Raw genomic sequence first — 22,702 nt, 5'->3', positions numbered from 1 at the left:
TTTTGGTGCAAAACTGCATTGCATGACTTTCTTTTCTTTTCTTCCTTTTCTTTCCTTTTTTTTTTTGGCAAAACTGCATTGCATGACAATTGAGTACAACCTTACTGCTCATGTCATATAAATGTTTCACTTGCAGTTACGCTTATAGATACAAAATCGATAGATAATCTGGCAACTGAGTTCCTTTCTTCGTTATTAGATATTAATTACACGGATGGATAAGTGCCTAATACATGTTGATGTGCATATCTTTAAAGATGATCGACGTGTCACAATACAATACAATACACTACACTTCACTCCAGTTCCATATTAACAAACATTGACCTGGTAGTCTGCCTTTGAAGTGCATAACCTAATAATATCTAAAAAATCGTCAACCAGTAGCAGCCCTGATTAAAACTATTTAGCCCATTGCTGTCATCCAATTTGAAGTCTCGACAAAAACAATTAACTGCTTCATAGATGACTCAGTTTAGGCCCCATTGCCCCAACTCCAATCCAGCCATCTTGAAATCTACTAGTATTATTCTAAATCAACCTCATCCATCCATATATAACAATCTCTCAAGCATCACAGAGGTAAGGTAGACGGTACATACCAGTTCATAAGCTTTGAAGAGTCATCTCAGCCTTCAGCTGGAGGTCGTGGGGGTTAGGACCTATCTTCTTCTTTACCTTTCTATTTCCTTTGCAACAGCATGTATGGTTTTCACCTTCAGAAGAACAAGAATCTTCACAAACTTAATATTATCCTGTTGAAGTAAAGTTTATACTTGATAATAAAATATTATTCGATTTTTTAAATATTGGCAAACACTGCATAATCACTAGTAGCACAAACTGGAAACAAGAATAAACAGTTTGAGAATTATTGAATGCTTTCACTTTCTTGTAATAAGCATCATGGCTAAGCCTTTAAGTTTTGACTTTCTGCCTTATATTACAGGTTTACAATTTCAAGAAATTTAATAATTTCTTGTGAGATACAAGTTATATCTTATGTTTTAACCCTGTAATTGCATATCTCCAGACCGTATGTCTAAGCTCATTGGGAACAAGACTAAAACTAGCTGAACAAGGATGCTGTGTGATTCTAATATTCTATTCATGCCAGCTAATATCATAGTTAGCTTGTATACTAAAAATGGATTGAGAAATAGAACTCAGATCAAACTCTGACCTGAGAGGTAATGTCAAAGAACATTACATATTCTCCATGCAATTTAGAGACAATTGGAGCTGGAGGTCCTGAAGCTGCACATCTAAGATTCTCAGAAGCTTTGCCAACAAGTGTCCCAAATACCAGCCCTAGGCCTCCAGTGTTTTTTGTTACAACTGGGCAGACACAGTTGTTGAATTACTCCTTCAGAACTGGCGAAGAGTTTGCTCTTGGATTCATGCAAGACAGGACAAATATAAGGAAGCCTTTGGTTCCAGTCATCTCTGATGACAGGACCATCAACACCAGCTTCAATCCTGGGGGGGAAGAAGCTAATATTTCTGGAGATAAACCATCAAAGAAGCTGCTGGCTTTTCCTCCATTCAGTGAAACAAAAAGTCAAGGATCAAATAAGAGGAACCCACAAGAGATATATAACTCTGGATCAACTAGAATGAAGTTTCTTTGCAACTTTGGTGGCAGATTCCTACCAAGGCCAATAGATGGCGAGCTTCGGTATGTTGGTGGTGAGAAGCATCTGATTCAGATTAGTCGGGAAATGTCATGGCAAGGACTGATCAGCAAGACAACCAAACTCATCAGGCAAGCTCACATAGTCAAGTACCACTTGCCAGGGGAACAAGTGAATGTGCTTATTTCTGTTGCCTCAGATGATGATGTTTACCATATGATTGATGAGTGCATTGTACTAGAAGAAAGCAAAGAAAGGCCAACTATGTACCTATTTACGGATGAAGATGATGAGCACCATGTACATTTTGTGGTAGGGAGCTCATCAGATGAAGATACGGAAGCACAATACATTGCTCTAATAAATGGATATGGATACACTGGACCAGGTGAGAAATTAAGTGCACAAGGTCCTGGGAGTACATCAGCCAGCGATCTGGATCACCTGATGTTTGATATTGACGACGAAGGATCATTGGCAGGCAGGACTGAAGAAGCTTCATCATGCATTAGGAGCAAGTGTTCACAAAATACTGTTACAGTTCCTCCAAAGGCATCCAGGATCCCCCTACATAAAATTCCTCCCATAGTCATGGAACAAATGACCAATCAAGACAGTGTCATACAGAGTGATGAAGGCAAGGCGAGCTCCTATCCTGCCAGAAACTCAAGAAATATTGACCCTGCTTCATCTATGCCATTGGAATTGGCATATCCATCTAAGTGGGAGCAAAATGGTAGTAATGGCACATCAAGGAAAATTCCTGAACTGCAAAGAACAGCAACCAACATTTCAAAGATAGGTCAACGTGCTGAAAGAGATAAGGGAGGCGCATTATTAAGAACAGAGCTGATCATACCATCAGATGAGAACAGTTTGAGGATTCCATCACTGAGTTCAAACTACAGCAGTCCAACACAACATACAAGTCCAGTCAACATGTTGCTGAGAGAACAGACTGAGACAACCATCCAATTTATCCAGTCCAACAATTCAACCGATTTTGAGAAGTTGGTAACAGAAGAGCCTGTTGGAAGAGCTGTATATGAAATGCTTGCATCTCCTTCAGGAGATTATCAAAAACCAGTGCACAAATGCCTGAGATCTGATGAAAGCATAGACACAAGAAGGTATAGCTCCCAAGGAGACACTATTCCTTATTCCGATACAGATCAGTTGCATAACCGGACAGAGTGGCCTGCTCCTACCCAGTCATCTGAGCCAAATGAAGCAGGAGCTCACGTTTTGTGGGACAATACACACATCAGTGTGAATCCATACACCCATGAGCGAGTATTTTCAGTGAGTACAACAGGGAGTATAGAACATAAACTTCCTGATGTTATCTGCAGTGGTGCTGTCAAGAAAGACAATCCTTCTATGCCAACTATCTATGTCAGTGAAATAGTATCTTCCCTAAGTCCGTTTACATCTTCAGATAGCAAGGTAGCTGAGCTGCAGAAAAATGGTCCTGTGCAGTCTTCAAGGGACAAACAACAAGCTTCTCCCAGTAGCGTACAAGAGGATGCACAAATTTTTAGGTCTACTTCACTTGGAGGCGATGGCAACAATATGCAAGTTGGAGCTTCATCGGAAGAAGTTATAGAAAGTTTTGCATCACCAATCTCACAGCTTGAGGTACATCCCATAACCTCCACATAGGTACTCGTGAGATGTAACTCTGGAAGCATTTTCCATGACAGTCTTTGCATTTCCTCTGATGGCAGGTACGTGAAATCAGTGATAATAAACCATCCCTTCCTGCAGATGCAACATTGGGTATAGATATTATAAGCAATGTCCAGGTGGGTAAATTGTTTGTAACTTAAGCAAGAATCTTCAGTCTGAACTGCCAATCATTAGTTCAATCAGAACTACATGTTTGTGCGAAGCTGCATAGTATTTTGTGGGGATCTCCCTCCAGTTTTCAGTTAAAAAAAAAAGAATTTACACAATACTGTTAGGAAAATATACTGACAGGAGGAGTTAAAAGAAAAAAAGGAACAAAGAAGCTAAAGTACAAGTAATATTGCAGTTCTGGACAAGGAACCATCAATCAATCACATTATTGCACATGATTTTTCCCAATGTGCCATTGATTATTCATTTGAATTACACCACAGATAATACGGAATGAGGACCTCGAAGATCTGCAGGAGATGGGCTCAGGTGCATTTGGAACTGTCTTTCATGGAAGATGGAGGGGAACTGATGTTGCCATCAAACGGATAAAGAATAGCTGCTTCATGTATCCATCATCAGATACAGATAAACTGGTAAGTTAAAATCACATGACATATTGGAATCACAATCACAATGGAGACTTAGCAGTTAGCAGTAGAATACCACTAGATCGGTCTCTCAGGATCTAGTGAACTAGGCTTTGCTCATCATAAAACAATAACAAACTTTATCATGCAGATTGTGGAGTTTTGGAGAGAAGCAGCCATCCTCTCAAAACTTCACCACCCTAATGTGCTGGCATTCTACGGGATTGTGAATAATGGGCCTGGAGGGACATTAGCAACTGTGACAGAATTCATGGCCAGTGGATCCCTCAAGAAAGTCCTTTTGCGCAAAGAAAAATTTCTGGACAGGCGCAGGCGGATAACACTTGCTATGGATGTGGCTATTGGAATGGAATACTTGCATTCCAAGGATATAATTCATTTCGACCTGAAGTGTGATAACTTACTGGTGAATCTCAATGACCCGTCTCGTCCTATATGCAAGGTGTGCCACTTTTCCATCAGTGTAATGTTTATGTTGGTATAAAATGAGTTGCCAGAGATGTATACATAGCCCATTCCTGGCTTCCTTTCCATGTGAGATGAAACAAAGCAACCGATAATCTTGACTGCAGGTAGCTGATTTTGGTTTGTCCAAGGTGAAACAAACTACAATGGTCTCTGGTGGAATGAGAGGTACTCTTCCATGGATGGCTCCTGAAATGCTTGAATGGAGCAGCAATATGGTATCAACCAAGGTAGTACTCACTAAGTATCTTGATGGTCCCGAAAAATAATGATATTACAAAGCAGAAAATGAGCTGTGGCTTTGTGTGTGTTTCACATATGGCACTCAAAAAGCTGAAAACTAACCATTAAATTGTGATTTTGGTATTAAGATAATTGAGTTGCCTAACTCTGTTATTTAGGAGGATTATCGTTTATATGGAAACTAGAGAATACTTAAAAGCTATTTCTACATACTCAAGTTGCTTAAGTGAAGAAGAAAAGAAAAAAAGAATGCTTCTTCGTTATCTACATTATTAAATGTACCTTTATCTGACACTATGACAGGTTGATGTGTATTCTTTTGGAATCATAATGTGGGAAATACTCACGGGCCAGGAGCCATATGCTGGCATGCACCATGGAGGAGTTATAGGTGTGCCTAAGACATCATGAAGTTATTATGAAGGGTAACCAATGCTCTAACACCATCTGAGGTCCTGATTACAAACTGAAAATTTGCAGGAGGAATTTTGAGCAACACATTGAGGCCAACAGTACCAGCATCATGTGATCCACAATGGAGGGAGCTGATGGAGCAGTGCTGGTCAAATGAGCCTGACAAAAGACCAACCTTCACAGAAGTGGTGAGCCGCCTCCGTTTAATGCTAGAAGCCAACCAGAACAGGCCACTGATCTAACTTCCATATGCTCCACCATCTGCCTATGCTTTGAGTCTATGCTGAAAACTGTACCTGTGTATATATTCATGCTGTTCAGTACTTCAGTTTTAGCGAACCTTTTACGTTGAGTATTCTTTGATCTGCGTGTGCATGTTGGTATTTGGATTGGACCATTTGCATAAGCATCATGTATCTAAGGTTTATATGTAGCAATGCTGTTAGGGAACTAACAGTGATGTTTAAATGCAAATTTCACCTCCTTATATTTTTTTAGTAACTGTATGTGTAGTTTAGCTGTATATTTAGTACTTTTAGCTGTATATTAAATGGAGCTTCTAGTGAGAGAATAACATAGATTACTGTTTCAAGTGCTCTTCGAGAAACAAATCCCAGTCTTATGTGGCTTTCACATGCCAACTGTCAATATCAGATATGTGTCCGGTGCGTATGTTAAGATACATATGACTCTGCATAAATTTGCCATAACTTAAAACTTAAAAATCCCTCACACTCACACATTGCCATTGCAAAACCAGTTTTCAGGGAACTTAAGAAACTTGCGCATCAAGTAGATATTGATGTGCATGCACAAATAAGTATGATAGCTAAAATCCTTGCGAACAAATAGGTACATCTACTAAAGTTCAGGAAAACCGAAGCATTTTCCTTATTATAATCTACAACAAAGCACCTCACTACGTTTGTGCCTGCCGATCTATCTCGACCACTCCACAGAGAAGTTGTAATGCGCGGCACCAATCCAGTGAGGAAATACATCAAACAGTTCCGACGCATGTAGCATAAGAATCAAGCATAGAGAACAAAAGAGAAGCGCATGAATGCGAGACGCAGAGCTAAGAACCACAATACCTGATCCTCTCCATCACGAACCAGCGGCCTCTGAATGCGCACGGTCGGCGGAGGACGCGAAGCCGCTCCGCCCAGCCCGTTCTAGGCTTTTAATTCTAGCCGTGAGTGATGCCGGAGCACGGTTCATCCTTCTCCCGGAGAAGAGCCCGTCTCCGGCGGCTGCTCTCCTCACTGGAAGGTGAACCGGTTCCACCCTCTCGGCGACGCGCTACTAGCATCCGGGCCGGAGAAGTGGGTTCGTGCTTGCACGCCTCGGTGGAAGGAAATGTTGCGAGGAAATTTTACCAAAAGGACCCTTCATATATTATTTATTGTTTATAATGCCCCCAGATTGGATCGCGGAGACTAATCGCAATCCGATTCTGGGTACTTTTTTTACCGTCTGATCGAAATGTGAGGCCGCGATCTCCGCGAGAATGGCACTGGATGGACTTTTCTGGTAACGCCGTCGTACAATCTAATATTTCTGTTTACATTCCTAAAAATGCATCACGATAATTAATCGCGATCCGAATCAGCCCACCGATCTCCGTCGGATTATGCTAGCACGGCCGAGATCGAAGGTTTTAACGTGGGGAACCTTTTGCAGAAACATACCTCTAACTATCAGATACAGGTCTGACTCATCTCCTAACAAAAAAAAAAGTAAACACACTCGTGCGTTGCTTCTATCACCGCCGCCGCCGGCGCTACCCTCCGGCCTTACGCCGCCACCGCCTCCACTCCCATGGATTGCCTGGCATGAAGCATATTTCATTACCTCCGCACGGTCCCGTCAATCCGCCGCTGGTGAGTGCCCCTGCCATAATGACGTCGGGTCCTCGCCCCCACCTGGCCACCTCCATGGACGCCTTGACGACCTCAGCGAGGGAGGAAGTGATGCGGAGCTTGGCAGGAAGGTGGAGGATACAAGGATATTCGCGGTTCCGGATGAGCATTGAGCTGGAGGACCCGTTCTTGCAATCGAGCACGGCGAGGTGGGCGACTCATGGCTCGGCCCTTACTCGTGCATACAGCATACATTTCTCACTCGTGCGTTCTATGAATTGCGTTATGCGTGTTGTTTGACAGGTTCTGAGAAGCATGGTCGAGGATGACCAGAGACCGCCGCCTGGCATTGTAATTTGATTTCATGCTTGTGTTTTGGGTTCAGGCTCTGACCGGACTGGGTGTAACCGTGTAAGTCTGAATATCCGCTTGGTTAAGGAGACTTGTGTTTTATGCCCAATTGAACACTTTTCCAGTTGGTCTCCTTAGCCTGTACATTTCTGGTGTGTGTTTGGTTATAGACTTATAGTTGTGTTAGGTCTATTCTATTGGTAATGTTGACTGAATCCTCTCGGCTAGTTGTGTTATTTAAGACGTCTTGGGACATAGGTGCAAAAGCAATCAGATCTAGTTGAGCACTGGTCTTGAGGTATTTAATCGCGTGCTGACGAAATCTATACTGTTTGGATGGCCCATTTTTTATCTGAGGCTCTAGAACTTCACAATGGAGGTTCATGATCGCATAATCTTTCAATTTGCATGGAAGAATTATGTAGGAGTAGGACAATTCAATAGTGCACTCTTGTACTTGGAAATAAAGATTATTCCGGAGATGGATAAAAGATAGGCCAACAGAACTATCAGACATTGTGGCAATTGATGACCAAATGGAGAAAGGCTAAAATAAAAGGGAAACATATGCCACACATTTATTCAAACAGATATCAAGATCCAGCAATTCCATATAGTGGTCGTGAGAATGCTGAGTTTCTGTCAATTTTCGTTATATTTTATTCGATGTGCTTGGCAATTGGCATAGTACTACTTTTGTTCAAAAAAGGTTCGACATGTTCTTTTGCCTTCTGATTCAAAATTCTACTGTCTACATATTGCTTGCTTGAAAAATGATATCATTCTACTTCTTATGTGATATAATAGCGAGTTACTGAAAATCCATGAAAAAATGCTAAGCATGACCCACTTGAGTTTGTAAATGAACAAAAGCAACAAAACTCGACCTTTTATTTCTGTGTAATTGCCACTGTAATGCCAAATGAAAGCATATTTTATACCTTGCATATATCTAACTTTGGCACATTTCACTTATCACAAGTTGCCAACTTGTTCATAGAACATTATTGTATCTTGTCGTGTTGTCCAGGTACTCCATTTGGTTCATGCACCACATATATTCCAATGCAGAACATTTGCATCCTGGCACACCAATGCCAACTTGTCCACTCACCAACTCCACTTGCACTATAGTACCGCATACTACTCTAATGCTACTAGTATATATATTACTTGCAATTGTAATAAATTAGCTCACCTAGAACAAGCCAAGTGTTGTACAAATATGCAAGCACAAACTTAACTGCATTAAGCCATTAGCAGAAGCTACCACCCACCCCTGTATCCCCCATCTCCATTGTTAGATCCTTGGGTAAAACTCTCGCCATGTGCGGCGGGGCCATTCTCAGTGATCTCTACTCACCAGTGAGGTGGACGGTCACCGCCGGTGACCTATGGGGAGAGAGTGGCAGCAGCAAGAATGGGAAGAGCTGGAAAAGGAGGAGTTCTTGGAAGTTTGATGAAGACGACGACGACTTTGAAGCTGATTTTGAGGATTTCGAGGATTGCAGTAGCGAGGAGGAGGTAGATTTTGGACATGAGGAAAAAGGTTCATAATTAGGCCATCCTTGTTTTCTTATCATTTAGGTCTTGGGTTCTTGATTCTGTTGTTCCTGTTTTTGTTTCTTTGGTGTATCCTTCTGTTTTCATGTTGATGGCATGCTTCCAGTATGTTTTGTTGTGCCTTGCTTGTCATGGTTTCATATCCTCACATAGTCACATCTGGTTATGAATGCAACAGGAGATCCAGCATACAGTTTTTGACAAGCAGAATATATATTGTATTCTAGTTATGGATCCTTATGATCTGATCATAGAGGGAACTGAAGTTTTTGTTTTGCCTTAACCTGTGTTTTTCTATCGTGTCTCTGATGCAGAATTCCAAATGAACAGTTCGAATTTTGTGGAATTCAACGGCCATTCTGCCAAAGTCGCCAGCAGGGAGCGAAAGACTCAGTACCGAGGGATCCGGCGGCGCCCTTGGGGCAAATGGGCAGCTGAAATCAGAGACCCACAGAAGGGCGTCCGAGTTTGGCTTGGCACGTTCAGCACTGCCGAGGAAGCTGCAAGGGCATATGACGTGGAAGCCCTACGCATACGTGGCAAGAAAGCCAAGGTGAATTTCCCTAACACCATCACAGCTGCTGGGAAACACCACCGGCGGCGTGTGGCACGACCGGCAAAGAGGATTATGTCACAAGAGAGCCTGAAGTCAAGCAACGCCTCTGGTCAGGTCGTCTCAGCAGGCAGCAGTACTGATGGCACCGTTGTCAAGATTGAGTTGTTAGAGCCACCAGCTTCTCCACTACCAGTGTCCAGCTCATGGCTTGATGCTTTTGAGCTGAACCAGCTTGGTGGATTAAGGCACCTTGAAGCTGATGGGAGAGAAACAACTGAAGAAACTGATCATGAAACGGGAGTGACAGCAGATATGGTTTTTGGCGATGGCGAAGTGCGTCTTGCGGATGATTTTGCGTCTTACGAGCCTTACCCAAACTTTATGCAGTTACCTTACCTTGAAGGTAGCTCGTATGAAAACATTGACGCTCTTTTCAACGGTAAAGCCGCTCAGGATTGCGTGAACATCGGAGGTCTCTGGAATTTCGACGATTTGCCAATGGACCGTGGTGTTTACTGAAGCACAGCAGCCTGAAGAAATCACTGATTCAACTTGTAAGTGCCCTCATCCCACGTAAGCCATCGATAAATATATATATATATATTTGCCTATTTTCTTATAGTCCCATTTGGATCCTTTCATTTTGAGAAATTAGAATCTACTTAATAGAGTAGGCTATTTGTCTTGGAACGTGGCATTCTTTCCAAAGTATATATATAAGCTTATCTTAAATTCATGAGGTGGGAGATGAAAATTAATTATATAGGCCCTTATGTTATATTTCTATGTACAACTTATAGTACACTTGTCGACTCGTTTCCTTGTAGCAGAAGTGCAGTACATAAGTATCTCTCTCATATGGTCAACAATAATATATAAATATATTCCACATACAACTATACTAGCTTAATTAATTTACGTCTAAATTATAATTATTAGAATGGAATTCAATTCCAAAGATCCAAACGTAGCCTAGGAGTTTTCTCAAAACACACTATTTCCTGAGAGTTGCTATTCAGTTACATTGACACAGGGGGCGAGGGAAGAAGCAGGCTTTTATTTCAGCGATTTGCAGTGACATAACTTCTATTGACGTGTGGTGCTACTCCAAGATGATTCCTAGTTCTTTCCAGTTGGAATACCCAAGCGTGATGCATGCTGAACTTGTGAGCCGAGGACTGTTTTTTCCCCTTATTATCGTGCTCTTTTCCCCCACAATCATTGTTCTATCATCACCGTTCAGGTGTATGTGATTACTGGAAATCTTTTCTGTATCAAGAGTTTGTGCTTAAGTTCAAATTCAACTCAATCTGTTCAGCTTGTACGGTTGTGTCTGAATGCCAAAATGAAGCGAAATCCTGCTGTAAAACTTAGAGGGCTTTTTGCAAGTGCTGACGGCGGCATGCGCAACTTGCTGATTGAAGAAGATATCCTGTATGTCACGCCAGGTTTTTAATCGAGGGACTGATGCAGAAGCAAAGGCGAAGCCGTTAACCTAATTGACGACGGAAGGACCAACATGGCATTTCTTTGTGTTGCCAGGAATCTGTCGACCTAATCGTTTACTGCTAAAATTATTCCCTGGAAGGTGAGACCAAGGAACCTTGACACGAGACCGCGGTACAAGCAAAGGCAAGGATCGTTTCGTTTTGACCGGACGGACGGCAAGCCGAGGAATCTCTGCTAGATTGGACGCGACGGCCCTCTTGTTCCTCCGGCGACTGCGTCGATGCTTCCCACGTGAGGGTGAGGCCGTGAGGCGGACGGGCGAGGCGAAACCCTGGCGTGGGCCGGCTCGCGGCGGCCGGTGGCGGCGCCAAGCGTGCACGCATGTGCCGGGGTTGGTTCTTGTCCGCGCCCCCCGTGCACCATCCAGGCCTTTTCGCGTGCCAGACGGGCGGGGTCTGCTGGTGTTCTGCAACCGAGGGCGGCTGCTGTGGGCAGCGGTGGGCGACGCGGCCTGCAGCTGAATCCTCGCGTGGAGCAGCCGGCGGCAGGCTACAGCGAATTGACGAACTCGCTAGCAAATTTTACCAGCCTTCCACCCTGCTCTCTCGAGTTGCTCAAGTTACTCGTCAACTACTACGGCCATCCACAAATGAAAAAAAAATGTATGTGCATCTATACAGAAATTATCAAAGATTAATGTGATAACAATTTTCGTTCGTAATAGCATCTTCAATACACTCAGCAGACCCACTTCCTAATTCCATCTCGAATCCCTTATTCTGTACAAGAGCAACTAATTGTACATTCCACCAGCCCCGACTTGCTACAGAATAACTGGACATACTCATCATGTGCCCAATTAAGTTAGCCAGAAACTAACCAACAAATTTATCAGTCTTCCATTGCATGGATGAGTCCACAACGGCACAGGGCAGCATATCAAATATTCTGCCAATATTTACAAGTGTCGACTGATATCAAGTACGGTAAGCGAAAGTAGAACCATCCAACAAAAGCTGTACATTTTTTTCCTGGCATCTTTCTTTTTTTTTTAGGATTTTCCTGGTATGCTCTATTTATGTACATGGCTGCAAGCTAACGACCGTGGGCATGCAGCAGAGTATTGTACCAATCTAAATGGACTAGCAGACCATTCTGGAGAAAAGATCGTCTAGAGCTGAGTACAGGGGCTGGGCGGCTCGGGGCCTCCCCACTCTCCCAAACAGGATGTCAGTTGTGGTCAGGTAAGCATCGCCATAGAAACGAAGATTGGTCTCTGACCTGGTTGTCACGACGTTCCCTTCCAGTGAAACCCCAACGAATGCACCTGTTTACAAGTTTTCAGGACGTCAAGTGAATTCAGGATTACTATTAAGATAACCTGAACTTACTACAGTGTACCAATCGTAGGTTGGTAAGACATGACTCCTCAATGTTAACTATCAATAAATAGGCAAGTCATCTAAACATTATTACATTGCAAAAAGAAATACCCAGAGGTGAGCCTTTATGTGTTTTCCAATCTTTTATTAATATAAAACATAGGTCCTACTACTTGTAAACCTTATCATAATTGAACATTGGTTCAGATTATTACCTTTGCTGCAGCTGTAAGTGTAGCATATTCCAGAACCTTTCTCACTGGCCCGAACATCTGCCTCAAAGGCTCTGCCTATTGGCCCTGCTGCAGCACTTAATCCTGCCCCAAGAGAAAGATGAATGCGACTGCTGAATGCCTTGACAGCTTTACGGTCATGAAGCACAATTATAAAGTCCGTCAGTTCTCCACCAATCTGGAATATACAAAGAAAGGTCACCATGAAGTGGAAATTGAAGGATCCAAACAACAAATGCAGTGGAGCATAAAAATCATTACATAGTTGTTCGGACAAGGGCCATAATGTGATCTATTTTCAGACATGTTGTTCAGGATAGCTATGCTGATCTTTTAATGTAAAATATGCAGATTATTTAGGAGCCTATTGTAATTTTGTGGACATTTTTGCATACCTACAGCAAAGCAATGCAAAGGAAAGCTCGAGTTTTCTCATCACTCAGTCGCCTGGTGCATCGAATAGCTACTCTCCCAGTTTCAAAATATAAGGCATGTTAGAATTCAAAAATCTCAAACTTTGTAAACTTTGACCAACAATAACTTCGAGTTATATGCATGATTAGTATACTAAAGGAAAGGTGTATCAATAGATTCACATTTCATATCTTTTAATTTGAACTGATTTTTTAGCAATTGGTAATATGTTGTGTAAGTAACTGATGGTCAAAGTATAGTTGTAAAGACTTTCCTTAATCCTAATACACCTTAAAAAAAGATGGAGGGAGTAGCTTATATTCTTCTATAAAACCAATGTATACTTGTGATGACCACATCTTTACTGAATAACAAAATTCATCTATTTTCTGGTGAAAGGCAAAAGAAGATTTGCCTAAAAAGCTATAGATATTGCCTGCGCATTAAAAGAGAGATGAGATTTAGGGGGCAAATACCTGTACTCCCCATCCCAGTCCAACAGATAAAATTGCTGACGGTGCAGACCATGATCCATCTGATCTGCGAGCAACTACAAGACCAGTGCCAACTTTGTATGTTAGAACTGCACCCGCCTTGGCAACCGTTAGAATTGCAAGTCCCTTTGCTCCCTTGAGAATAGATGATGGGATGGACTTCTCAGGGTTTAACCTTGCAACCTACATATTCGAAAAAAGAAACATTTCTCAGCTCTGGATTATAAGGTTATATATCTTTGATGAGTAATAGAACACCATACATACCTGACAATATTTCTTCATTGTGTTTGTGGCCTTGTATATTTCATACTCCATTGATACACCAACAGGCATGTTCAACCAGCTTCTAGTGCTTGTCCAATCCATGACATCGTGTTTTGCTGGCTGCATGGAGTTACTATTGTAGTTGATCAATAAGCCCTGAAGTGGATCAAGCCTCTCGTAGCAAGCATCACAAACTCTCTGAGGATCACGAATCCTGAATTTCATGGGCAGCAAACACCTTCCCTTGGAACAATTTTTGCAGAATATACCTCCACAGAACCGGCAATGGTGCCTTCCACGAGTCAGAGCTGTGAAAGGCAAGTTGCACTGCAGGCATGCCTTAGCAGAGCTATCTGGCAACCACTCTGGTGGATCCGCAAGCAACACCTCCCTGTATGCACTATATTGCAATGCGCTTGCTTCAAGTAGCGGTGGTGCACTTGGAACACAGACGGATGGATGCACATCGATGTCGCCATTCTTGTCAGATCCAAGAAACGAGATGTCTGTGGTGAAACTTTGCTGCTGTGATGCATCATCCTCACTCTTATTTGCACCCATGACGATTGAAACCAGCCCACCAAGAACAGTCTTCAGATCGACTTTTGGACTAGCTCGTGTTGGGGCGAATGGGTTATCCCGTGAATCATACTCTGGGAAGTCTGGTTCAAATGATGGCTCATAGAGATAATCTTGAGCTGGATAGTTGTTTCCAGCAACTCCATTGGACAGAGCAGCTCTCTGGTTCTGGCTGGTATCAATTTTGGACAGGGAAGAATATGCCATCATTTCGTCTGGACTTCCCATGGAATCATCTATAGCTTATAGTAGAACAAAGGGGCCACCTGCAAGCAGGTGATTGCATGTAAATTGTCAAAAATAGATGCAAGGAGGGAAAAGACTTGCAACAATACATCCCTCACGTCTCATCATCACATTAAAAAACTCATATTATCATGTGATCATTATATACACTTGCTATTTTGTGCATAATTTGCAAACAGTAACTTTAGACAAGTTTACAACAGCATTTCAAGTCCAAACAAAGCTAACATTCAAGTTGCATCCTGTTTTCAAAACCAAGCATTGAAACCAGGCCACCTAGGCAACGCTACATATATGTGCAATGAAACCAAAGAGAGCATCCACCAGCTGAAACTAATCCCAGATGTACAACACGACCGCGCACCAGTAGCTCCTCTTAACAGATATGACCGGGAACGTGCTCGCCCAACGTGCGTGGACAGTGGACCGTAACCTCTACATACAGGTACGCGATTGAAACGGCAACAATTGCGGAACCCTAGATGGGGCAGACCATCAGGACGGCCGATCACCCGGCGAGGCGAAACGATCGAATCTACAGAACACCCATCGATTCAAGCGCGGACACGACGAATCTAAGCCCCAACGAAACCTGCGCGATCGGACGGCGCGGCGGGGGAGCTAGCTACCACCCTCTTCGCACGGAGGAAAAGCCAGTAAGAAGAACAACGAGGCTTACGCGTGCTATGATCGGACGGGCGCCGACGCGGTGGTCTCGCGGCGGGGGATCGGAGGAAGAGGAAGTGGATCCCGACGGCGGCGTTGGCGTCGGGGGTGGGGATCGGGTCCGCTGGCTGGTTCGTTTGTTTGTTCCGCCGGCAACGGCAGGGAGGGAGGAAGGAAGGGAAAATCACGAGATGGAACTCCGAACAAGTTATCGACCGGCTTTTTTGCTGCCAGTTAATTTGGGGATAAGTTATCGCCTTAACGGGCTTTGGGCTTCTTCCTACCGGGTCTGTTGTGACTTGAGAGGTGGGAGGAGGAAGAGGCTCCGAGCTGGCAATTTGCTCAGCCTCAGGCGTGTTATCTGGGGCCCACCTTACAGACGGTGCAGCGCGTGCGTTGGATGGCCCGCTTACGTGCTGCCAGGCTGGGTCAAGACGCGGTTACACTATTTGGGCTTGATGGGCTGCCTTCCTTTCTAGTGATGCCTCTGGTAAATATTTTCCTTTTATATCATAATAAATATGATGGCATATTTTTGACAGTTTTTTTAAACTTCCGTATATACAAAAAAATATGCGATACTAACAGTACAAGCTGGCAAACTGTATTTGCAGCTTTTACACTGGTCAGAAAGCTGACAAGACACAAGAACAGTACAAACGGATAGGAAGCCATTTGTGTTTCCCAAATAAATACAAATACAAGTTCTGCTGTTTTTAATTCTCTTTAGAGCTGCTACAAGCCATTGCACAGTTCGTGGAAATAGGATCTGGAAGGAAGAGCGAGATATTGCACCGATCAAGTAAAAGGTGCAAGGTCGTCCTTTAGGACAAAAAGGTCCACAGAAGCATACATAACGCTTGCTACCAGTGGATATTCACCTTCCAGCTGTGTGAATGCAAAGGTCCATACAATAGATGCAATGTCAGAAGCACCAATCAAAGGGTCTTGCCGTCTTGCAAGTTGTAACAGGCAGGCTTTACTGTTGCCATTCCAAGGACAAGGAGGGAGTCATCTGAAATGAACAATATTCACTTTTCGGTAAGAGGAGAATAGCGGACTGTCCAGAATATTTCGTAATGGATAGAAAAAAAAAGAACCGATGCAATCTCTACTAGACACCAAACAAAGGAACGAAAGGCACTGAAACTCAACAGAAGAATAGCTCATCACGACAGCATATTCTTTTGCATCCATCAATCAGAATATCAGATCTCATATGCAACATGAGCTTCAACCAGAATTGCAAACATTCAGATTGATTCTTACAACTCAAGTAGCAACTATGCCTTGCAAAATGACCACTCTGTAGTCTAGAATCAAAATGCACTGTGATTCTGTTATTTGCAATTTCATGTGCCTAATGAGGCTATGTATTTGAAGCATCTTGTTGCTTGAGTACCCAAGGAAATCAGGACTACACAGGAAAGGATGTGCTAGCTCACATCGGAAAACAGAATTTGCTTTCTCAGGTCAAAACTCAATAGACCCTCTGGAACAAAAGGGTGAACATAATTCCTCAGATACAGTTTAAGCAAGAGCAGAGAACTTCAGAGCTAGCAATTACCGTAGTGCCAGAAGTAGTTCTACCATAACATCATTTATCCATCTCCCAGATAATGCCACCATCCTCTGCATGCGGCAATTAATAAGAAACAGAACATGTGCAAAATACAAAAGCAGTGCAAGTTTTCGAGATATGGTGCTACTGTAAATCCTTAAGAAAATAGAGTGGTATGTCCTTCCATGCACCTTTGATCTTTTTGTTTATCCACACCTCAAGCAGCATTCCTGCACCAACACCAGCAGCACAAACGGCACCATAGATTGCCAATGCAGAAGGCCAAGATCGCCGAGGCAGAAAATAACACTCAGGGACTTGTCTGATCTTCTTTGGAAGGCGCTTCTTGATGACTGGCTGGCTAGATTCAGTAGTCACTGCACCGCCCACTGTCTTCCAGTCCACATTCTTCAGCATATCTTTTGAGTCCTCACTAGCCATTTGGAAATAATCTGTGCATGTAAAAATGCTTATGAGAATTAACAAAAGAGCAGACCGTCACTCTAAAAACTGGTTATTGCCATCTAAAAATATCCTTGAATAATTCGGAAAATCAGCAGAAGAAAATGTTACAACTAAACTAGTAGCACATTTGCTATCTCTAGGCCGAAAGTAGATCTAGGTAGAGTAATGCCAGCTATTGCACCTTTAGAAACAACTCATTTTCTCTCAAATATTACATCACTTATAACCCGCAAATCTGTACAGTACATGACTAGGAAGGTCAGTCAATCTTGGCAATATACAGAACCCCTGAGCGAGTAGGGTCGCTAGGGCATGATTCTATTGTAAGGGAACGTGCATACAGAACCAGTACTCTACACAATTGGTCCAGCCCTGTCTGATTTCTTCAAAACCGAACCGCTAGAACAAGCATGTCCAGGGATCAAGTGAAACCCTCTATGAGAAGATCCAAGGCAAGGCCAAGGACGTTGAGCCTTGGATTTGAAAAAGCGGTGTTGTGATTCCTGACCTGGGTGAAGTGGATGGCGGCGGTGTTGGTGGGATTAGGTCGCAGACTCCCAGTTCAGGATGGTCGATGGCGGGCGGGCTGGCCGGACGGCAAGAACCAAGAGACGCGTCGGGGATTGGGAATTGCCGCGGGTTGGATAGGTCGGCGACGGCCGACGGCGGGGGCTCCAACCTTCGGCGCCCTTCTTGTTGGGTTGGCGACTCGGCGGCTGACTGCGTGCGAGAGTGATGGCGAATCGCGGCCAGAGAGGCCTGTAATTGCATTTACACGGGCCGGGCGAGTGGGCCGGCCTACTGTTTACATGGGGCCATTTTTTTTGTTTGATGTAGAGGCACTTAGCAAACTCTTGGCCAACCCCTCAAAAAGAAAAAAAAAATCTTAGCCCCTACAGTAGAAAAAATTCTCTTCATGTAATTACAGGCCTCTACATTAAAAATTATCTAAGTTCCATTTTTTAATGTTGTTCTCTACTGTAGAAAAAATTATCTTCATGTATTGTTTATAAAAGCATGTTTTATGCATATTTTTTTCACCTGTGTCAAATACAAAATACGATATCAGTGAAAGCTCATTTCTAGAAAAGACTAATCTTAGCGTAAACAATATATGAAGGTTCGTCCTCTTATATTAAAAAAAGGGGGGGTTCATCCCACAAAATAAAAAGGGTCCAAATAAAAACGTCTGAAAGGCAAACCCGCAGAAGATCCCGAGCTAGGGTTTTTATCCCAAACGTGCCGGCCCATATAAAAGGTCAGAGCCTCAGCCCCTCGCGACCTCTCGCGCCGCCACCTCCCGCACCTGTGCCCCATCGTCCTGCTCCGGCTCCCTCGCGCACGGTGCACGCGCCTGAAACCCTCAACTCGAGCAGTGACGATGGTGTCGGCACCGGCAGGCGGCGCCGCGCGGGCGCTTTCCGAGCGGGAGCAAGACGTGCAGATGATGCTTGCCGCCGACGTCCACCTGGGCACCAAAAACTGCGACTTCCAGATGGAGCGCTACACCCACAAGCGCCGCACTGACGGTATCAGTCCTATCCTCTCGAATCTAACCAATCTTTTTTACACCGAATGCGCGTCGGATTAGATATATAAGGTATCTGTTCATAATGTCTTCTATTTGGATCTTGTCATGCGTATACAGATATTTTGCTGCAATGTGCATTTTAATTGAGAATGCGTAAGCCATTCTAGTTGGCAGTGTTCCCATTGGTAGATATCTCTCGTCCTTTGGTAGCATTTCCAGTATTACGTGTTTCGGATTGTAGTCCGTTTCAAATTGTAGTCAACATCTTAGGCCTTGAGACTCGTCTAGCGTGAAGATTTGGAGGTCACTGGAGTGAGTGTGGTATCCATGTGTGTAAGGTCTAGCTGCAACGTATAAATGTTCATCTCAATCTGATCTCATGAATATGAGCTGTGGAATGAGTTCGTAGACTTGTCAAAATTGAAGGATCAATTGACTGATATTGGAGATCTTATGTCTATGTTGCTGCGTTTGTTCACTGGAATTTATGGCAAGAAAGTCTAGTGCTATTGTGCTAACACGAGTTTCTTTCTGTTGAGCAATTTTCTTTGTCACTTGACTATGGTGAACTGCAAGTTAACAAGAGGGCCTTTCTATACTATGTTTCAGGTATTTACATTATTAACCTCGGCAAGACCTGGGAGAAACTTCAGTTGGCCGCGAGGGTGATTGTTGCAATTGAGAACCCCCAGGACATCATCGTGCAGTCTGCTAGGCCATATGGCCAGAGGGCTGTCCTCAAGTTTGCGCAGTACACTGGTGCTCATGCCATTGCCGGCAGGCACACTCCTGGTACATTCACCAACCAGTTGCAAACCTCTTTCAGTGAGCCGCGTCTTCTTATCCTGACTGACCCCAGGACTGATCATCAGGTGAACTTTTATCTGTTAAACCAGTGTGTGTAAGTTAGTTTGTCAACTCAGAACGCTCTTATATCTTCTTTATCAAACTGTGTACAGCCCATTAAGGAGTCTGCACTTGGAAACATCCCCACAATTGCCTTCTGCGACACTGACTCACCTATGCGCTATGTGGATATTGGCATTCCTGCAAATAACAAGGGGAAGCAGAGCATTGGCTGTCTCTTCTGGTTGCTTGCCAGGATGGTCCTCCAGATGCGTGGTACAATTCTCCCAGGACACAAGTGGGATGTCATGGTAAGCTAACACAATCTGAACCAGTATCCCTCCAGCTAATGTTTGGCTTGTAGAAAGAAGACATTTCTTTCTTCTTCATCTAATCGTGCTTCCTGTTGCAGGTTGATCTGTTCTTCTACAGAGACCCAGAGGAAACGAAGGAGGAGGAAGAGGCTTTGGTTGCTCCTGACTATGGTGCAGTTGCAGAATATGCTGCACCTGGGACTGACAACTGGGGTGGTGATTGGGGGGCTGGTGATGCTGCAGCTACACCTGCTGGCGCTCCAGCACCAGCTGGTGCCGACTGGACTGCTGCTCCAGGTCTTCCTCCTCCATAGTAATATAATTTGGTTATATGTATGCCTGCCTAAGAGTTGTCTACACTTATTTTTGTCTTGGATGCATTTTTTTTCTTGATATTATCAGTGGCTGAATGCTCTACCTTATGCATATGCCTATAATTGTCTTGATGCTGGGTCTAAGTGGGAAGTTGACACCAGGTGAAGCTTTGATATGTTTTTATGTGGTAACTGAAGGTTTATCGACATTTGCTTGTTTCTTTTATTTTCCATGCTTGCCCAAATTCTTGTTTCAGGAAGTTGAGTAAAATCATTTACTTTAACCTGGCCAGCAAGTAATGTTGCTATGTAGATTTCCCTCTTTTGGCCTGATGTCTGTTTTGTGCACAGATTCAGACATCTTTAACTGATTTGCTGCGGTTTGTTTTGTGATGGTAGCCTTACAAGTACTTGTATCCTTTCTTCTGAACTGCAGCTCCTCCAGCTGAAGGTGTCTGGGATGCAGCAGCTGCCCCTCCTGCAGCAGCCCCTGGATGGGAACAAGGCGCTGCCCCCGTTCCCGCACCCACTCCTGACTGGAAGTAGAAGGTTGATCAGGCACACCTGATGAGCTGAAAGCTGAGTTACATGTGATCAGAATTTGTTGGTAGACACTGCTCGAGTAGCTTGAATTTTTTACAGTAATGAGTTAGATGCAAATCAATTTTTGTGTTATTGACTCTGCTGGGACAGCGAGTGAACCGGCCCTTTTTTGTTACCTCAGATGGATAGCACTATTTAAGCGCGTTTTGAGAACTGTACGTCGTTCATTGCAGCAAATGCTTCGCCTGCTCGCTGATCGTGTGCTCTCAGTTTCTCTGAATTGCCTTCATTGTAAGTTGTAACGTTCGGGGACATAGCAGTATAGCACCCAGGATTTGCTGAACAGATTCAGTGACTGCTCGGCGCATGGTGTTTGTGGCTATGTCACAGGATCACAGCAGGGCCCTGATCCGGTCGCCCTCCGCCACGCTCCGTGTTAAGCATCTCGATCACATGCCTCGCGGCGGCCTCACCCCGGATGTCCAGCCCGTAGAACACTGGCCTCCGCACCTGCAAATCCTCGTCAGGTGGTTAACGCCGGCACGGCCCCCGCCACCGCGTTAACCACCTGCAACGCCTCCCGGCGGTCCATGTCAGTTTACAAGACGAATGCGGCTGGTGGCCGGCCGACCGACCGGTCTCGTTGTGCTACCGCTTCGAGCGCGGAGATGGTCGGCAGCGCGTAGTCCAGCTGCCGGCCGCCGTGGTTGGACATGATCACGCCGGCCGCCCCAACCTCCGCGGCCTTCCTGACCGTCCAACGCCGCGGCAGAGTCAGCGAGTTCAGTGACCATACCAAATCACCAGTGCTTTATTTGATTCAGCACCATTTCAGCAATCCAACACTGATATTATCCATGGTGGTAATTCACTGCCGTCCTCGCCATTGCCGGCAACGCCACGGCACGTCCTGCAACCACAGTTCAGGACACGCACCGCAATCAATTGCCGGCAAGACTACTGCGCTTGGCCCATCACGCCATCGTCTCCGGCGCCGGCATTCAAGGCCACTGTAGCCAAGTACTGACGCATAACAATTCTACACGGTGGGGCAGGAGCAGGACGCCGGTAGGCCACCGCCATTTCTACACACTGTTAGGCCTTCAGTACCCGGTGTACAGCCCTGACGATGCCTGATGCGGACGCGTCCTCTGCATCCCATAACTGTTCTTCCAGATACTTGGCAAGTACTAGTGTTGTGGATGCCGGGGCACATGCTATGGGGTTCAAGAACATTTATGGCACGGCTACCGGGGTTGCGCTATGATATTTGTACGCACCTTCCATGACAAAGATGGATCCAGCGTCTCGCGTGCGAATCGTTCAGCCACTTTCCTGACGATCGAGATGAAGAGATGATGGTTCAGGCTTTCAGGAATAAATAGCATCCATTATGATCAACCTTTTGGAGCTCTAAATCTGGGATTGTATCGAGCAAATGTCTCGCAGTGTCAAGATCAGCACCGAATGACACTAAACCTTCAAAGTTTGGCGGCAGTGGGAAAACCATCCTGCATCAACGATCAGAGATTCAGCGCAGTCGCAGAGTATCCACAACAGAAAAAAAAAGTAGGGGAAAATTTGCACCATTGTGATGTTGAAGCTATTGAAATGATCTACGTAAATGTGTTCACGATCTATGATATGGCATGAGAAGCTAGTAGCTTATCAATTTTTAACCTTCTCTAAAATAATAGCTGCAAATTTGACTAGTTGAGGGGAAACATCACTAAGCACTGTACTTGTTGCTGATGCCAGCCTCAACGCCGACCGAGCACAGGTGTGTCAACTGTCAAGGCAATTGCCTTGGATCCTAAACTCTCAGCCCGCCGTACCAATGCTGCCGAAACATCCCTTCTCTTGTGCACCTGAGTTACACAATGGAAAATTTTCAGATGTAAGGTAGCTGCAGAGGAAAGAGGAATTTACCAAAGGAAGATCAATGTCAAGGCATCAATCATCATGCATATAACTGATAAAAGCGAATGGCGTCGCAAGTCGCAACTTGCTGCAACCTCC

General features: G+C 44.3%; 5 protein-coding genes across 7 annotated transcripts; 3 read left to right on the top strand and 2 right to left on the bottom strand.

The window, feature by feature from the left end:
• Positions 1 to 512: 512 nt before the first annotated feature.
• Positions 513 to 5,548, top strand: LOC112880272 (dual specificity protein kinase shkD-like). Of its 2 annotated transcripts, none has more exons than XM_025944808.1 (8): positions 513 to 654; positions 1,034 to 3,272; positions 3,362 to 3,439; positions 3,758 to 3,910; positions 4,056 to 4,367; positions 4,498 to 4,620; positions 4,937 to 5,024; positions 5,114 to 5,548. In XM_025944808.1, the coding sequence occupies exons 2-8, from the start codon at positions 1,194 to 1,196 to the stop codon at positions 5,287 to 5,289; spliced, it is 3,009 nt and encodes a 1,002-aa protein (XP_025800593.1). In that variant the 5' UTR covers positions 513 to 654; positions 1,034 to 1,193; the 3' UTR covers positions 5,290 to 5,548. The 2 variants fall into 2 exon arrangements, with proteins under 2 accessions (XP_025800593.1, XP_025800592.1); XM_025944807.1 differs by having other exon boundaries at positions 534 to 654; positions 950 to 3,272; positions 5,114 to 5,356.
• Positions 5,549 to 8,452: 2,904 nt separating this feature from the next.
• LOC112880558 (ethylene-responsive transcription factor ERF073-like) lies at positions 8,453 to 10,701 on the top strand. 2 transcript variants are annotated; one of them, XM_025945240.1, is made up of 3 exons: positions 8,453 to 8,809; positions 9,138 to 9,933; positions 10,413 to 10,701. In XM_025945240.1, exons 1-2 carry the CDS (start codon positions 8,587 to 8,589, stop codon positions 9,896 to 9,898), a joined length of 984 nt encoding a protein of 327 aa, XP_025801025.1. In that variant the 5' UTR covers positions 8,453 to 8,586; the 3' UTR covers positions 9,899 to 9,933; positions 10,413 to 10,701. The 2 variants fall into 2 exon arrangements, with proteins under 2 accessions (XP_025801025.1, XP_025801024.1); XM_025945239.1 differs by having other exon boundaries at positions 10,399 to 10,701.
• A 991-nt stretch (positions 10,702 to 11,692) lies between these two features.
• Positions 11,693 to 15,334, bottom strand: LOC112880557. Its single transcript, XM_025945238.1, has 5 exons — positions 15,123 to 15,334; positions 13,619 to 14,463; positions 13,334 to 13,534; positions 12,426 to 12,621; positions 11,693 to 12,155 (listed from the first exon to the last, which is right to left on the bottom strand). Exons 2-5 carry the CDS (start codon positions 14,423 to 14,425, stop codon positions 11,971 to 11,973), a joined length of 1,389 nt encoding a protein of 462 aa, XP_025801023.1. The 5' UTR covers positions 14,426 to 14,463; positions 15,123 to 15,334; the 3' UTR covers positions 11,693 to 11,970.
• A 370-nt stretch (positions 15,335 to 15,704) lies between these two features.
• On the bottom strand, positions 15,705 to 17,878 carry LOC112881732. The gene is made up of 4 exons (XM_025946567.1): positions 17,644 to 17,878; positions 16,862 to 17,122; positions 16,677 to 16,741; positions 15,705 to 16,124 (listed from the first exon to the last, which is right to left on the bottom strand). Exons 2-3 carry the CDS (start codon positions 17,109 to 17,111, stop codon positions 16,707 to 16,709), a joined length of 285 nt encoding a protein of 94 aa, XP_025802352.1. The 5' UTR covers positions 17,112 to 17,122; positions 17,644 to 17,878; the 3' UTR covers positions 15,705 to 16,124; positions 16,677 to 16,706.
• A 532-nt stretch (positions 17,879 to 18,410) lies between these two features.
• LOC112883637 (40S ribosomal protein SA-like) lies at positions 18,411 to 20,933 on the top strand. Its single transcript, XM_025948975.1, has 5 exons — positions 18,411 to 18,664; positions 19,276 to 19,538; positions 19,626 to 19,823; positions 19,925 to 20,123; positions 20,577 to 20,933. Exons 1-5 carry the CDS (start codon positions 18,517 to 18,519, stop codon positions 20,684 to 20,686), a joined length of 918 nt encoding a protein of 305 aa, XP_025804760.1. The 5' UTR covers positions 18,411 to 18,516; the 3' UTR covers positions 20,687 to 20,933.
• Positions 20,934 to 22,702: the final 1,769 nt, after the last annotated feature.

The sequence above is a fragment of the Panicum hallii genome, chromosome 2 (genome assembly GCF_002211085.1).
Source record: "Panicum hallii strain FIL2 chromosome 2, PHallii_v3.1, whole genome shotgun sequence".
NCBI classification, from domain to species: domain Eukaryota; kingdom Viridiplantae; phylum Streptophyta; class Magnoliopsida; order Poales; family Poaceae; genus Panicum; species Panicum hallii.
This window is presented reverse-complemented; position numbering and strand designations above follow the sequence as displayed.

Bases quoted from the DNA above. Each gene is read 5' to 3' on its own strand.
- LOC112880272 (XM_025944808.1), top strand. From the start codon at position 1,194: ATGTCAAAGAACATTACATATTCTCCATGCAATTTAGAGACAATTGGA. The intron at 3,911-4,055 runs GTAAGTTAAAAT...TTTATCATGCAG, and splicing joins CATCAGATACAGATAAACTG to ATTGTGGAGTTTTGGAGAGA. The intron at 4,368-4,497 runs GTGTGCCACTTT...TCTTGACTGCAG, and splicing joins CGTCTCGTCCTATATGCAAG to GTAGCTGATTTTGGTTTGTC.
- LOC112880558 (XM_025945240.1), top strand. From the start codon at position 8,587: ATGTGCGGCGGGGCCATTCTCAGTGATCTCTACTCACCAGTGAGGTGG. The intron at 8,810-9,137 runs GTTCATAATTAG...TCTCTGATGCAG, and splicing joins TTTTGGACATGAGGAAAAAG to AATTCCAAATGAACAGTTCG.
- LOC112883637 (XM_025948975.1), top strand. From the start codon at position 18,517: ATGGTGTCGGCACCGGCAGGCGGCGCCGCGCGGGCGCTTTCCGAGCGG. The intron at 19,539-19,625 runs GTGAACTTTTAT...AACTGTGTACAG, and splicing joins ACCCCAGGACTGATCATCAG to CCCATTAAGGAGTCTGCACT. The intron at 19,824-19,924 runs GTAAGCTAACAC...TTCCTGTTGCAG, and splicing joins GACACAAGTGGGATGTCATG to GTTGATCTGTTCTTCTACAG.
- LOC112880557 (XM_025945238.1), bottom strand. From the start codon at position 14,425: ATGGGAAGTCCAGACGAAATGATGGCATATTCTTCCCTGTCCAAAATT. The intron at 12,622-13,333 runs GTATTTGCCCCC...TGTATATTCCAG, and splicing joins GACTGGGATGGGGAGTACAG to ATTGGTGGAGAACTGACGGA. The intron at 12,156-12,425 runs GTAATAATCTGA...ACTTGTAAACAG, and splicing joins CACTTACAGCTGCAGCAAAG to GTGCATTCGTTGGGGTTTCA.
- LOC112881732 (XM_025946567.1), bottom strand. From the start codon at position 17,111: ATGGCTAGTGAGGACTCAAAAGATATGCTGAAGAATGTGGACTGGAAG. The intron at 16,742-16,861 runs GTGCATGGAAGG...TGCCGCATGCAG, and splicing joins GATAAACAAAAAGATCAAAG to AGGATGGTGGCATTATCTGG.